At 30.5% G+C, this 15,736-nt stretch overlaps 3 protein-coding genes across 3 annotated transcripts; all 3 read right to left on the bottom strand.

The window, feature by feature from the left end:
* Nucleotides 1–1,513: 1,513 nt before the first annotated feature.
* On the bottom strand, nt 1,514–2,824 carry LOC123913455 (pentatricopeptide repeat-containing protein At1g77360, mitochondrial-like). Its single transcript, XM_045964206.1, has one exon. The coding sequence runs from the start codon at nt 2,822–2,824 to the stop codon at nt 1,514–1,516; it is 1,311 nt and encodes a 436-aa protein (XP_045820162.1).
* A 4,670-nt stretch (nt 2,825–7,494) lies between these two features.
* LOC123913454 (pentatricopeptide repeat-containing protein At1g77360, mitochondrial-like) lies at nt 7,495–8,901 on the bottom strand. Its single transcript, XM_045964205.1, has one exon. It carries the CDS (start codon nt 8,899–8,901, stop codon nt 7,495–7,497), a length of 1,407 nt encoding a protein of 468 aa, XP_045820161.1.
* A 5,428-nt stretch (nt 8,902–14,329) lies between these two features.
* On the bottom strand, nt 14,330–15,736 carry LOC123913453 (pentatricopeptide repeat-containing protein At1g77360, mitochondrial-like). Its single transcript, XM_045964204.1, has one exon. The coding sequence runs from the start codon at nt 15,734–15,736 to the stop codon at nt 14,330–14,332; it is 1,407 nt and encodes a 468-aa protein (XP_045820160.1).

The raw sequence follows: 15,736 nt of genomic DNA, 5'->3' as shown, positions 1-15,736 counted from the left end.
CAAAAACAATAGGGGATGATGTTGACAATGACTAGAAGAAGAAGAAGAAGAAGAAGAAGAAGAAGAAGAAGAAGAAGAATGTTGTTTGATATGACTTTTCTTGACACAAGTGCCACCTTGAAACCAATATTCTCAATTTGCCACCTTTTAAAAATTATATCCCCAAATGCTACACTTTGGCTATTCTTGTTTTTCCTTATATAGTGCTGCCACACCATTAGGCGAAATCGTAAAGCAAACTGTTTTTTTATTATTGTTTTCCTTTAGCCACATACATGCAGTAGCGTAATTCTATTGAATTCCTTTTATTCGTTTGTTTTTTTGCTTTTTGTTTTGAACCCTAACCCTAATCTTCTTCTAACTCAAAACCTCAAATATAAAAAATTATTTTTAAATTAATACATTTAAAAAATGATAAATATAGAAAAGAAAAATAATAATCTCAATATCTTATTTATACGTTAATAAAAAATCATAATAAAAAAAAGCTATTGCATTTAGATTTTTTAAAAGAACATCAAACCAATGTTTTAGGATTTACAGAGGTTGAATAATCACTCAATCAACTTCAAATTCAAAATTTTGTTGAACGCAGTGAGTCTATCAGTTTAAAGAAAAACAAGCTTATAAGAGAGAGTTGCCTCTATTTAAGTATCTAGAATTTTGAATTCATATTCTTTAAAAAATGTAAATTCATACAACAAACATGAGGCTAGCAAACAGAAAAAGATAAAACTACATATTTTAAGGTCGCACTTACAGGGTGTGTCCATTGACACTTTAATAGAATCAACCACGATACAATTCATTCACAAAAAACTACATGTCTGTGAAATTTTTGACAAAATAAATTTACTCCTGATATATAGCTCATATCTTACTTTTCTTGCTGGTGAACCTGGATCATTTACCGCAAAATACCCAAATAGAAAAGCATAAATAACTAAAATTGGTAATAAATAATCTAGTTAAAATAAGGAATAGTTGCACATTTTTATATTGGTAATAGATAATTTTTTTAATATTATTTGCCTAAAAAAATAAAAAATAAAAACCTATATATAGACTACAATGATCTTTTAGTTTTACCCTCTAATATATCCTAAGAATATCTATATTTTGTTCGATAAACAATATGATGCAGAATTAAAGTTTAGATTTCATACCCTTAATTAAAAGCTTATTTATTACTTTGCAGAATTAAAGTTTAACCTTAGAGAAACTACTTTAGATTTCATACCCATATCACAAGCTTGGTTACCAAAGACCAAATTGATCGATATTCAAATAGTGAAACCTATTTATGATCATATAAATAATTCAAGATTCAAGTCATAAATAAATTAAGGGAAAAACATCAATTTGTGATCAAGTTAATATTCATGTTGTAATGATACTCACTAAAATAGATTTGAGCATCATAAGATCCTATTAATTTACCAACCTTAGATAAATGCTTCAAAAAAAAAATAGATACATTAGATATGCAATTTTAGCAAAAATGAAACATACCTTATATGCCGCTTTCCGCTTTCAGCAACTTGGACAGTGTAGAAGAAGTTAACTTGATTCCTCTTCTAATAATATCCTTAGCATACATAACTGCTTCAGTGACTTTACCATTATTTTGAAGCCCTACAACCAGTAGATTAGCAGTACGCTCTAAATCTCCACGGTAATTCTCTACCAAAAATTTCCAAACTTTGATAGCCATAGCAGTATGTCCATTATCTAAATAAACCTTAACCGCCGCATGACAATTAAGTTGATCCGGCACACATTCATTTTTCACCATCTCAGTAAACATCCTTGTAGCCTTCAACAATTTCCTACCTTTAATCAAATACCTAAGCAACAAATTATATGTAAGTGAATCCGGAAAAGCCTCTCTATGAACCATCTCATCAAGCATCTTCATAGCAACATCAATATCACCATGATAGCAATACAAAGCAATCATCGAATTATACATCGCAGTCGTTGGCTGCAATTCGGTTTTCCCCAACATAAACTCCCAAAAAAACTTAGCCCTCCTTAAATTATGAAACTTAGCACACTCATCAAGCGCAACCCCAAAAAATCTAATTCCCGGGTAACATCTCATATCACTCAGCGAATCAAAAAACTTAACAGCTTCACAAATCCCACCGGAACCTTTAATCAAAGTACACAAAAACGAATCATAAGCAAGAACATTAGCAGGCTCCCAACCAATTTCAAAAATCATTTCAACAAAATTATCCCTAGCACCAACAACATTCCTATCACTTTCGAAACCTTCCATCAAAATAGCATAGGTATCAGAATCAGGTTTAACATGTTTCTTAGCAATTTTTAAATAATCACAAGCTTCAACAACTCTACCGCTACTACAAATAGCATTCAATAGTGAGTTCAACGAAAAAATGTCCCTAACACAACCATAACAATCCATCACCTCAAATGTCTTAATAGCACTATCAATTCTACCTGCATTAACATAACTAGAGAAAATCGAAGAAAATGTTGACCTTGAAAGCAAACCTTCTCGCCTTATTAATTTCACCCAGTCCCACATTGGTTCAAATAAACGATTTTTACCTAAAATATCGATTACCAAATACCAAGCATAAGGAGAATGGTTGTGGTTGATACGAGGATCGGCCCAACGGAAGAACTTTACTGCATGTGTCGGAAACTCGTAGCAGAGTTTGAGGACTTCTTCAACGTCTTGTGGTGTGAGATTGACGCACACATCTTCGAGAGATTTTTCGAAAGTTAGGTATGGATTTTTGGAAATGATTTCGAAGAGGGATTCTGATTTTGTTTTGCCTAATCGTGGCATTGGTAATGGAGAGAGGGTTGTGTTGGTTTGAAAGAGTGAGACTAATGGTGATGGTAATGAAATTGAATGGTAATAACTTCACTTTCTGATAACATTCATATTTCTTATTCTTATGGTTTTCTCTCAAACTTTTGGTTCTCTTGCAGCTGCGCAGCAGCACTGAAAGTTTAACAGAGGTGGAAAGAAAACCCTAAAAAGTTAACAGCAATTTTTGTTTTGTTTTAAAAAAAAGTGTTTTTTTATGGTTCATGAGATAGGAATTTTCTTTTAGGAAAAAAATGTAATAAGTGTATTTCCTTTTATATTTTTGGTCAAAAAAATATTTATGTTTCTCCTTTTATTTTATTATATATAATATTTTTGGTCAGAAAAATATCTATGTTTTTCCTTTTATTTTATTATATATAAATTTATATCAATAAACCCAAAAAAATATTATATTCAAATTTAATAGTATTTTTATATATACATTTAATAATATTATTTTTCTCCTAAACAAAAAAAGAAACAGTAAAGTCAAATGAGAGGTACATTAAACATTTATCATATACTTCTATCAAAAATATAAAATTATCAAATACTTAGTTATCATTGAATTTAAAACTAAAAAATAAAAGGTACATTTCTTATTCATATGGTATTCTCTCAAACTTTTGGTTTTCTTGCAGCTGCGCAGCAGCACTGAAAGTTTAACATAGGTGGAAAGAAAACCCTAAAAAGTTAACAACTAGTTTTGTTTTTTTTTTTAAAAAGTTTTTTTTAATGGTTCATGAGATAGGAATTTTTTTAGGTAAAAAAAATTAATAAATGTATTTAATTTTAGATTTTTGGTCAGAAAAATATTTATTTTTTCCTTTTATTTTATTATATATAAATTTAGGCAAAAGTTATGGTGCAAAAGGCATTTCCTTATGCATGGTGCATAAGCCAAAAAAAAAAAAAAACTAAATCAGACGCGGATCAAGTGCGAGCGCGCATACCGCGGAACGCTTGTTACAGGTCGTTGATTTCCATCAGACGGCCAAGATTCTGCAGCATCCTGATCTCATCAAGACTGCTGATCAATCAGACGGCCCATATCATCCCCCTAATTTTTGTTTGTTGCTGCGCCCCTCCTGCTAGCTGCACCCTACTTGCTTACTTTCTGCACCCCTGCGATGTGGGTCGGCCTGTATTCTTTCACTGCTAGCTGCACCCCTCCTGATTACGTTCTGCACCCCTGCGATGATATTTTTTTATTTTTTTATTCATATAATTTATTTAATTTGTTTAATTTAAACCAAAAAGTATAAAATAATAAAAACTTAAAAAATAAATTGTAATAAATAAAATGTGGATTAAAAGAGGACCGGCGGGTTTACATCCGCTGATCCCTCGAATGACCGAACGTTGGTCATGCGCTTTGTCTACCGGTTGTTTTTCTTCCGCAAATAAAATTAATAAATAAAATTGGATTAAAAATGGGACCGACGGGTTTACATCCGTTCATCCCTCGAATAATCGAACAATAAAGCTAGACAAACTAATATTAATCCTATTTGGTATTTTCGGAATCTCATCCTATTTGGTATGTTAAATGGCTTCAAGATATTATACATTGAAACCATTAGTATTGTTAAATGGTTTTATATACTATTTATGCAATATTATTATTCTGGAAACCATTATGCTGGTTAAATGGTTTCAGAGTGTTAAATAGTGAAACCATTTGTATTGTAAAATGGTTTTATGTGTTTACTGAAACCAATATTGTGTTTCTATGGTTTTAAAAATCCTGGAAACCATTATGCTGGTTAAATGGTTTCAGATAGTTATACACTCAAACCATTTGTATATTAAAATGGTTTTACACTAAATGGTTTAATGATTTTAAATAATGGTTATTATTGAAACCATAAGTATGGTTTAATGATTTTGATAGTTTTCTATGTGAAACCAAAATAATTGTCTAGTGGTTTTGTAATAAAACAAAAAACCAATGGTTTCGTCTAATGATTTATGTTAATTGTAATAAATTAAACCATAATTACAGTACATGTTTTAGTATGTAATTTTAAATTAAAATATCACTATATAATCATCCAACACAATTAATTGAAAATAGATTCTTATAATATGTACTTCAAAGGAACAAAAGTTATTATTTAATTGGAAATTGGGGGCGCATTAGAAATTTGGGTGATGCGCTAGAAATTTAGAGGAGGAAAAAAAAACTGCAGGGCGCGCTAGAAATCTAGGGGAGAAAAAAAATTGGGGGGCTTGTAAGAAATCTAGAGGAGAAAAAGAAAAAAAAATTGGGGGGTGCGCTAAGCAAATGAGGGGCACGCGAGTAATGGGGTATCATATGGGGGCGCGCAGAGTAAATTGGGGGCGCGCGAGTAATATGGTGGCATATGGGGGATGGTTGAGTAATTTTCATTGTTTATGCATGGTGCATAAGGAAGAAGCTTATCCATAAATTTATGTCATTAAACCCAAAAAAAAATTATATATTCAAATTTCATAGCATTTTTATATATAAATTTAATAATATTATTTTTCTCTTAAACAAAAAAAAAAGGAAACAGTAAAGTCAAATGAGAGGTACACTAAAATTTATCATATACTTCTATCAAAAATATAAATTATCGTATACTTAATTATCATTGAATATAAAACTAAAAAATAAAAGGTACGTTGAAAAGTTTATACTACCTTTGAGATATAGGTTCCCATAGAAATTCTTATATTCGTCCCTAAATATAAGACTCTTTTGAGATTTTTCTTTGTCCTATTTTATAAGGCGTCAATCAAATTTTCAAGTATAATGGCGAGCCTTCCATGTAAGGATAATGGTGCAATTCCGGATGCTACCGATGGAGTTGTTGTCCAACATTCAACCTCCTTTAGTATGAAGCTAAATAATGTTCAAGATGACATTGTTCTTGGAGATATTCAAATCGATGATCCGGTACTGCAAGAAGTGACCATTGATGATGTGGTTGGTGCTACTGATATGAATAAAGATTTGGACCAAGAAGCGGAGAAAACATATGATAATTCCTCTAGTGTTCCAGAAACACTACTATTTGTGAAGCAAGCTGATGCGGTAGAAGTTGAAAATCATTTCACCCCAGTAGATATTGCAGTCTCGAAGGCTAACTTTGATTCCTCCGCTCGTGCTATATCCGATACTACGCAGAAGAAGAAGAAGAAGAAGAAGAAGAAGAAGAAGAAGAATGATATGTTTGGATATGAGTTTTTTTGACATAAGAGCCACCTTTTGAAACCAATATTCTAAATTTGCCACCTTTTAAAAATTATATCCCCAAATGCTACACTTTGACTAGTCTTGTTTTTCCTTATATAGTGCCGCCACACCACTAGGTTAAACTGTGAAGCAAACCGTTTTTTTAATATTGTTTTCCTTTAGCCACATACATGTAGTAGCGGAATTCTATTGAATTCCTTTTATTCTTTTTTTTTTTTTTTGCTTTTTGTTTTGAACCCTAACCCTAATCTTCTTCTAACTCTAAACCTCAAATATAAAAAATTATTTTCAAATTAATACATTTAAAAAATGATAAATATAGAAAAGAAAAATAATAATCTCAATATCTTATTTATACGTTAATAAAAAATCATAATAAATAAAAGCTATTGCATTTTGATTTTTTAAAAGAACATCAAACCAATGTTTTAGGATTTGCAGAAGTTGAATAATCGCTCAATCAACCTCAAATTCAAAATTTTGTTGAACGCAGTGAGTCTATCAGTTTAAAGAAAAACAAGTTTATAAGAGAGTTGCCTCTATTTTAGTATCTAGAATTTTGAATTCATATTCTTTAAAAAATGTAAATTCATACAACAAACATGACAATAATCTTATTACAGCCTAGCAAACAGAGAAACATAAAAGTACATATTGTAAGGTCGCACTTACAGGGTGTGCCCATTAACACTTTAATAGAATCAACCACAGTACAATTCATTCACAAAAGACTACATGTCTGTGAAATTTTTGACAAAATAAATTTACTCATGATATATAGCTGATATCTTACTTTTTTTCTTCTTGCTGGTGAACCTGGATCAATTACTGCAAAATACCCAAATAGAAAAGCATAAATAACTAAAATTGGTAATAAATAATCTAGTTAAAATAAGGAATAGTTGCACATTTTTATATTGGTAATAGATAATTTTTTTAATATTGTTTGCCTAAAAAAAAAAAACCTATATCTACAATGATCTTTTAGTTTTACCCTCTAATATATCATAAGAATATCTATATTTTGTTCGATAAACAATATGATGCAGAATTAAAGTTTAGATTTCATACCCTTAATTAAAAGCTTATTTATTACTTTGCAGAATTAAAGTATAACCTTAGAGAAACTACTTTAGATTTCATACCCATATCACAAGCATGGTTACCAAAGACCAAATTGATCGATATTCAAATAGTGAAACCTATTTATGATCTTATAAATAATTCAAGATTCAAGTCATAAATAAATTAAGGGAAAAACATCAATTTGTGATCAAGTTAATATTCATGTTGTAATGATACTCACTAAAATAGATTTGAGCATCATAAGATCCTATTAATTTACCAACATTAGATAAATGCTTCAAAAAAAAAATAGATACATTAGATAAATGCAATTTTAGCAAAAATGAAACATACCTTATATGCCGCTTTCCGCTTTCAGCAACTTGGACAGTGTAGAAGAAGTTAACTTGATTCCTCTTCTAATAATATCCTTAGCATACATAACTGCTTCAGTGACTTTACCATTATTTTGAAGCCCTACAACCAGTAGATTAGCAGTACGCTCTAAATCTCCACGGTAATTCTCTACCAAAAATTTCCAAACTTTGATAGCCATAGCAGTATGTCCATTATCTAAATAAACCTTAACCGCCGCATGACAATTAAGTTGATCCGGCACACATTCATTTTTCACCATCTCAGTAAACATCCTTGTAGCCTTCAACAATTTCCTACCTTTAATCAAATACCTAAGCAACAAATTATATGTAAGTGAATCCGGAAAAGCCTCTCTATGAACCATCTCATCAAGCATCTTCATAGCAACATCAATATCACCATGATAGCAATACAAAGCAATCATCGAATTATACATCGCAGTCGTTGGCTGCAATTCGGTTTTCCCCAACATAAACTCCCAAAAAAACTTAGCCCTCCTTAAATTATGAAACTTAGCACACTCATCAAGCGCAACCCCAAAAAATCTAATTCCCGGGTAACATCTCATATCACTCAGCGAATCAAAAAACTTAACAGCTTCACAAATCCCACCGGAACCTTTAATCAAAGTACACAAAAACGAATCATAAGCAAGAACATTAGCAGGCTCCCAACCAATTTCAAAAATCATTTCAACAAAATTATCCCTAGCACCAACAACATTCCCATCACTTTCGAAACCTTCCATCAAAATAGCATAGGTATCAGAATCAGGTTTAACATGTTTCTTTGCAATTTTTAAATAATCACAAGCTTCAACAACTCTACCACTACTACAAATAGCATTCAATAGTGAGTTCAACGAAAAAACGTCCCTAACACAACCATAACAATCCATCACCTCAAATGTCTTAATAGCACTATCAATTCTACCTGCATTAATATAACTAGCGAAAATCGAAGAAAAATTTGACCTTGAAAGCAAACCTTCTCGCCTCATTAATTTCACCCAGTCCCACATTGGTTCAAATAAACGATTTTTACCTAAAATATCGATTACCAAATACCAAGCATAAGGAGAATGGTTATGGTTGATACGAGGATCGGCCCAACGGAAGAACTTTACTGCATGAGTCGGAAACTCGTAGCAGAGTTTGAGGACTTCTTCAACGTCTTGTGGTGTGAGATTGACGCAAGCATCTTCGAGAGATTTTTCGAAAGTTAGGTATGGATTTTTGGAAATGATTTCGAAGAGGGATTCTGATTTTGTTTTGCCTAATGGTGGCATTGGTAATGGAGAGAGGGTTGTGTTGGTTTGAAAGAGTGAGACTAATGGTGATGGTGATGAAATTGAATGGTAACTTCGCTTTCTGATAACATTCATATTTCTTATTCTTATGGTTTTCTCTCAAACTTTTGGTTCTCTTGCAGCTGCGCAGCAGCACTGAAAGTTTAAGAGAGGTGGAAAGAAAACCCTAAAAAGTTAACAGCAATTTTTGTTTTTATTTTAAAAAAAGTGTTTTTTTATGGTTCATGAGATAGGAATTTTCTTTTAGGAAAAATATGTAATAAGTGTATTTCCTTTTATATTTTTGGTCAAAAAAATATTTATGTTTTTCCTTTTATTTTATCATATATAATACTTTTGGTCAGAAAAATATTTATGGTTTTCCTTTTATTTTATTATATATAAATTTATATCATTAAACCCAAAAAATATTATATTCAAATTTAATAGTATTTTTATATATACATTTAATAATATTATTTTTCTCAAAAAAAAAAAGAAACTCAAATGAGAGGTACACTAAAATTTATCATATACTTCTATCAAAAATATAAAATTATCATATACTTAATTACCATTGAGTATAAAACTAAAAAATAAAAGGTATATTTCTTATTCTTATGGTTTTCTATCAAACTTTTGGTTTTCTTGCAACTGCGCAGCAGCACTAAAAGTTTAATAGAGGTGGAAAGAAACCCCTAAAAAGTTAACAACAATTTTATTTTATTTTTTAAAAGTGTTTTTTTATGGTTCATGAGATAAGAATATTTTTTAGGTAAAAAAAAATTAATAAGTGTATTTACTTTTATATTTTTGGTCAGAAAAATATTTATGTTTTTTATTTTATTTCAATATATATATATATATATATATATATATATATATATATATATATATATATAAATTAATATTTTTAAACCTAAAAAAATATTATATTCAAATTTAATTAATAGTATTTTTATATATAAATTATTTTTCTCTTAAACAAAAAATGAAACGGTAAAGTCAAATGAGAGGTACACTAAACATTTATCATATACCTCTATCAAATATATAAAACTATCATAGACTTAATTATCATCGAGTATAAAACTAAAAAATAAAAGGTACGTTGATGTTGACAATGACTAGAAGAAGAAGAAGAAGAAGAAGAAGAAGAATGTTGTTTGGATATGACTTTTCTTGACACAAGTGTCACATTGAAACCAATATTCTCAATTTGCCACCTTTTAAAAATTATATCCCCAAATACTACACATTGACTCGTCTTGGTTTTTCTTATGGGTCTGTTTGGTAAAAATAAGCTATAAGCTAGCTGATAGCTGATAAGCTAGCTGATAGCTGAAAAGCTAGCTTATAGCTGATAGCTGAAAAACTAGCTTATTGAAATTAAAGTGTTTGGTAAAATTAGCTTTTAAAGTGGTTATTAAATATAAAATTACATAATGGATAGTGGGTAGTTTATTTTTTAGAGTGGGTAGTTATTAAATTAAAGGGTAAAAATGGAATAAAGTGTAAAAAGCTATAAGCTATAAGCTCAAATGCTACTTGAAATAGCATCTGAAAAAAAGCTATAAGCTAGTACAAAAAGCTTGTTACCAAACACCTCTAATTTTTTGAAACAAGCTTATAAGCTCATATAATAAGCTATAAGCTAGCTTATTTGTGTTACCAAACAGAGCCTATATAGTGCTGCCACACCATTAGGCGAAATTGTGAAGCAAACCTTATTTTATTATTGTTTTCCTTTAGCCACATACATGCAGTAGCGGAATTCTATTGAATTCCTTTTATTCGTTTTTTTTTTTTGCTTTTTGTTTTGAACCCTAACCGTAATCTTCTTCTAACTCTAAACCTCAAATATAAAAAAAATATTTTTAAATTAATACATTTATAAAAAATGATAAATATAGAAAAGAAAAATAATAATCTCAAATATCTTATTTATACTTTAATATAAAATCATTAAAAAAAAGTTATTACATTTTGGTTTTTTAAAAGAACATCAAACAACTGTTTTAAGATTTATAGAGGTTGAATAATCGCTCAAATCAACCTCAAATTCACAATTTTGTTGAACGCAATGAGTCTATCGGTTTAAAGAAAAACAAGCTTATAAGAGAGTTACCTGTATTTTAGTATCTAGAATTTTGAATTCATATTCTTTAAACTAAGCTTATAAATGAAAAACAAGCTTATAAGAGAGTTACCTCTAACTTTTGTGATTAATAGATACTGGATCATTGTTACCAACAGCTACTTGGCTTGATTTTAGATAATAATTATATGAATGAAATAACTAAAGTGTTGAGTATTCCCAAATGAAGGTGATTTTGAAGAACAAAGACCACTTCCGATTCAAAGCTATCTTTTTTTAAAAAAAACACTCAGGATGCAAGGGTGACCAACAACAACAATCAATACTATCAAACTAGAGTGATCTATTCTGAATTGTAAGGGTTGAGTACCCCTTGTACTCCTTATAATTCATTTTTTTGCTTATCAAAAAAAAAAATACTATCAAACTAGAGAGCACACGTATCACGAGGAATCTCCATAAACTCGACTTCTAATTTTGTTAGAGTCTCGTACAATTAGTATACTATATATATACAATAATAACTTTTAAATATTTATTATATATATTTAGTAAAAGAAAAAATATTTATTATGTATATAGTATCCAAACATAATTTAATACATTATGAGGCTCAATACTTAAATTATAAGGCTCACCATGGACTAGTGTTTGGTTGACAACAATTTCCAAATTCTAACAATATCTATATTCGAATGAGTTTTTAACGCAAGTGCCACATTTTGAAAACAATTGATATTCTCAATCTGTCATTTTTTAAAAATTATTTTCCTAAATATCACACTTTAACTGGTCTTATTTTTCGTTATATAGTGTCGCCACACCATATGGCGAAATTTTGAAGCGAACTGTTTTTTTTTATTTTCCTGTAGCTATGCATGACAATGGGGCAGGGACGGATTTTGCCCTCCCCAAACCCAAACCCATAAAGTTCGGGTTTACCCAAATTCGAGCGGGGATAAAAAAATATAACCTCAAACTCATCCCCAACGGGAATCGGGTATCCCCGTTACGCATTTTTCACATGAATTTAGATTGTATTTAATATTTTTTTATTAAAAAAAAGTTAAATGTCCAAAATTATTTTCTCTCACCAATATTTTTTTAAATAAAGAAAAGAAATAGAGAAAATGGCTAAATTCTATTGAATTCTTTTTTTTTTTTTCGTTTTTTTAACCCTAATCCTCTCTAATACTAACCTCAAATATAAAAAATTATTAAAAAATATTTTAAATTGAATAATTTTTTTTGACAAACTAAAATTAATACATTTATAAAATGATAAAAACTGAAAAGAAAATAATCTCAAATAACTTAAATATTTAATAATTAATTATAGGTTTTAATGCACTTTTGATCCCCTTATTTTGAAAAACCTGAACTTTTGATCCCCTATTTTAAAAGCCAACTTTTTTATCCCTCTATTTTGAAAAATCTGAACTTTTGATCCCCCTATTTTAAAAGTCAACTTTTTGATCCCCCTATTTTGAAAAACCTGAAGTTTTGATCACTTTTTTAGATTTTTCTGAATTTTAGTCCCTGAACTCAATTTGGTCAAACTTTTGCTGATGTTTCAAGCTTATTATTGACGTGGCAGTGCCCATGGTGACAAAATGTTTCCAAGTCTTTAATTTTTTTACATCAAATATTTTAAAAGCATTATATTTATATATTAATAAAAAACATATAGAAAAAATTATTTTCCATTGACATAGATCTATCTAAGTGTCACATGGTGGAGGTCTACAATCTTGATGGGGTGCGTGGTGGCGTGTTTATAATTGAAGAAGTGGTTCTTCTTCTTCTTCTTCTTCTTCTTCTTCTTCTTCTTCTTCTTCTTCTTCTTCTTCTTCTTCTTCTTCTTCTTCTTCTTCTTGAAAGTGTGGAAATGAACCAAACAGATAGAGTCAAACTTCAATTTAGATTACCGCAAAAAATTTAACGACAACTAATTAACATGCGAGAATACCACAAATTATCCTTGCGAAAACAAGTGGACACTTCGTGGAGGATAAAATGGGCAAATGAGATTGCAGACTGTAATCATCAACACGAGCGCGTCTTAAATGGCGCAATGCGCTTTGAAGTTGAAGTTAAACTAGAGTACAATTATATGTCTTGGTTTATAGCCACTTTCACCCATTTTCTTTCGTCAACTCAACAACTTCAAGACCCACGCGTGGTTGAGTTAATGTCAACTACATATCCATCATCACCTCCACCAACCCAACAACATACAAAAGATTTCTATACCCATCTCCATTCATCCCGACCACAATATCACATTGATACAACAAATCCACACACATACCCTCAAACCACCCAACAACACTACACATCATCATAAACATTTCAACCATATATCCTCATCAACATATCAACAACAATTTGGGTTTCTACCACCCCAACAACACAAAAATATATCCGTCAACAACAATTTGAGTTGCCTTTATTTTAGTATCTAGAATTTTAAATTCATATTCTTTAAAAAATGTAAATTCATACAACAAACATAACAATAATCTTATTACAGCCTAGCAAACAGAGAAACATAAAACTACATATTGTAAGGTCGCACTTACAGGGTGTGCCCATTGACACTTTAATAGAATCAACCACAGTACAATTCATTCACAAAAGACTACATGTCTGTAAAATTTTTGACAAAATAAATTTACTCATGATATATAGCTCATATCTTACTTTTTTTCTTCTTGCTGGTGAACCTTGATCATTTACTGCAAAATACCCAAATAGAAAAGCATAAATAACTAAAATTGGTAATAAATAATCTAGTTAAAATAAGGAATAGTTGCACATTTTTATATTGGTAATAGATAATTTTTTTAATATTATTTACCTAAAAAAAAACCTATATATAGACTCCAATTTTTAGTTGTACCCTCTAATATATCCTAAGAATATCTATATTTTGTTCGATAAACAATATGATGCAGAATTAAAGTTTAGATTTCATACCCTTAATTAAAAGCTTATTTATTACTTTGCAGAATTAAAGTTTAACCTTAGAGAAACTACTCTAGATTTCATACCCATATCACAAGCATGGTTACCAAAGACCAAATTGATCGATATTCAAATAGTGAAACCTATTTATGATCTTATAAATAATTCAAAGATTCAAGTCATAAATAAATTAAGGGGAAAAAAGTTGGCTAGTTACAAAAGGATCAACTACAAATAAAGACATATCTCATTCATTTAAAATATTCATGCTATGATATACTCACTAAAATAGATTTGAACATCAATTTGTATTGAGATAATTCAATTTTTTTTTAATTGAGACGTGATTCATAATATATCTATCATAAGATCCTATTAATTTACCAACATTAGATAAATGCTTAAAAAAATAAAAATAGATACATTAGATATGCAATTTTAGCAAAAATGAAACATACCTTATATGCCGCTTTCCGCTTTCAGCAACTTGGACAGTGTAGAAGAAGTTAACTTGATTCCTCTTCTAATAATATCCTTAGCATACATAACTGCTTCAGTGACTTTACCATTATTTTGAAGCCCTACAACCAGTAGATTAGCAGTACGCTCTAAATCTCCACGGTAATTCTCTACCAAAAATTTCCAAACTTTGATAGCCATAGCAGTATGTCCATTATCTAAATAAACCTTAACCGCCGCATGACAATTAAGTTGATCCGGCACACATTCATTTTTCATCATCTCAGTAAACATCCTTGTAGCCTTCAACAATTTCCTACCTTTAATCAAATACCTAAGCAACAAATTATATGTAAGTGAATCCGGAAAAGCCTCTCTATGAACCATCTCATCAAGCATCTTCATAGCAACATCAATATCACCATGATAGCAATACAAAGCAATCATCGAATTATACATCGCGGTCGTTGGCTGCAATTCGGTTTTCCCCAACATAAACTCCCAAAAAAACTTAGCCCTCCTTAAATTATGAAACTTAGCACACTCATCAAGCGCAACCCCAAAAAATCTAATTCCCGGGTAACATCTCATATCACTCAGCGAATCAAAAAACTTAACAGCTTCACAAATCCCACCCGAACCTTTAATCAAAGTACACAAAAACGAATCATAAGCAAGAACATTAGCTGGCTCCCAACCAATTTCAAAAATCATTTCAACAAAATTATCCCTAGCACCAACAACATTCCCATCACTTTCGAAACCTTCCATCAAAATAGCATAGGTATCAGAATCAGGTTTAACATGTTTCTTAGCAATTTTTAAATAATCACAAGCTTCAACAACTCTACCACTACTACAAATAGCATTCAATAGTGAGTTCAACGAAAAAACGTCCCTAACACAACCATAACAATCCATCACCTCAAATGTCCTAATAGCACTATCAATTCTACCTGCATTAATATAACTAGCGAAAATCGAAGAAAATGTTGACCTTGAAAGCAAACCTTCTCGCCTCATTAATTTCACCCAGTCCCACATTGGTTCAAATAAACGATTTTTACCTAAAATATCGATTACCAAATACCAAGCATAAGGAGAATGGTTGTGGTTGATATGAGGATCGGCCCAACGGAAGAACTTTACTGCATGTGTCGGAAACTCGTAGCACAGTTTGAGGACTTCTTCAACATCTTGTGGTGTGAGATTGACGCACACATCTTCGAGAGATTTTTCAAAAGTTAGGTATGGATTTTTGGAAATGATTTCGAAGAGGGATTCTGATTTTGTTTTGCCTAATCGTGGCATTGGTAATGGAGAGAGGGTTGTGTTGGTTTGAAAGAGTGAGACTAATGGTGATGGTGATGAAATTGAATGGTAACTTCGCTTTCTGATAACATTCAT

This window comes from Trifolium pratense, linkage group LG3 (genome assembly GCF_020283565.1).
Source record: "Trifolium pratense cultivar HEN17-A07 linkage group LG3, ARS_RC_1.1, whole genome shotgun sequence".
Classification (NCBI taxonomy): domain Eukaryota; kingdom Viridiplantae; phylum Streptophyta; class Magnoliopsida; order Fabales; family Fabaceae; genus Trifolium; species Trifolium pratense.
The sequence above is the reverse complement of the archived record's forward strand: the minus strand, read 5'-3'. Positions and strand labels throughout refer to the sequence as shown.

Excerpts from the sequence above, each read along its gene's own strand:
- LOC123913454 (XM_045964205.1), bottom strand. The coding sequence starts at position 8,901 with ATGAATGTTATCAGAAAGCGAAGTTACCATTCAATTTCATCACCATCA.
- LOC123913455 (XM_045964206.1), bottom strand. The coding sequence starts at position 2,824 with ATGCCACGATTAGGCAAAACAAAATCAGAATCCCTCTTCGAAATCATT.
- LOC123913453 (XM_045964204.1), bottom strand. The coding sequence starts at position 15,736 with ATGAATGTTATCAGAAAGCGAAGTTACCATTCAATTTCATCACCATCA.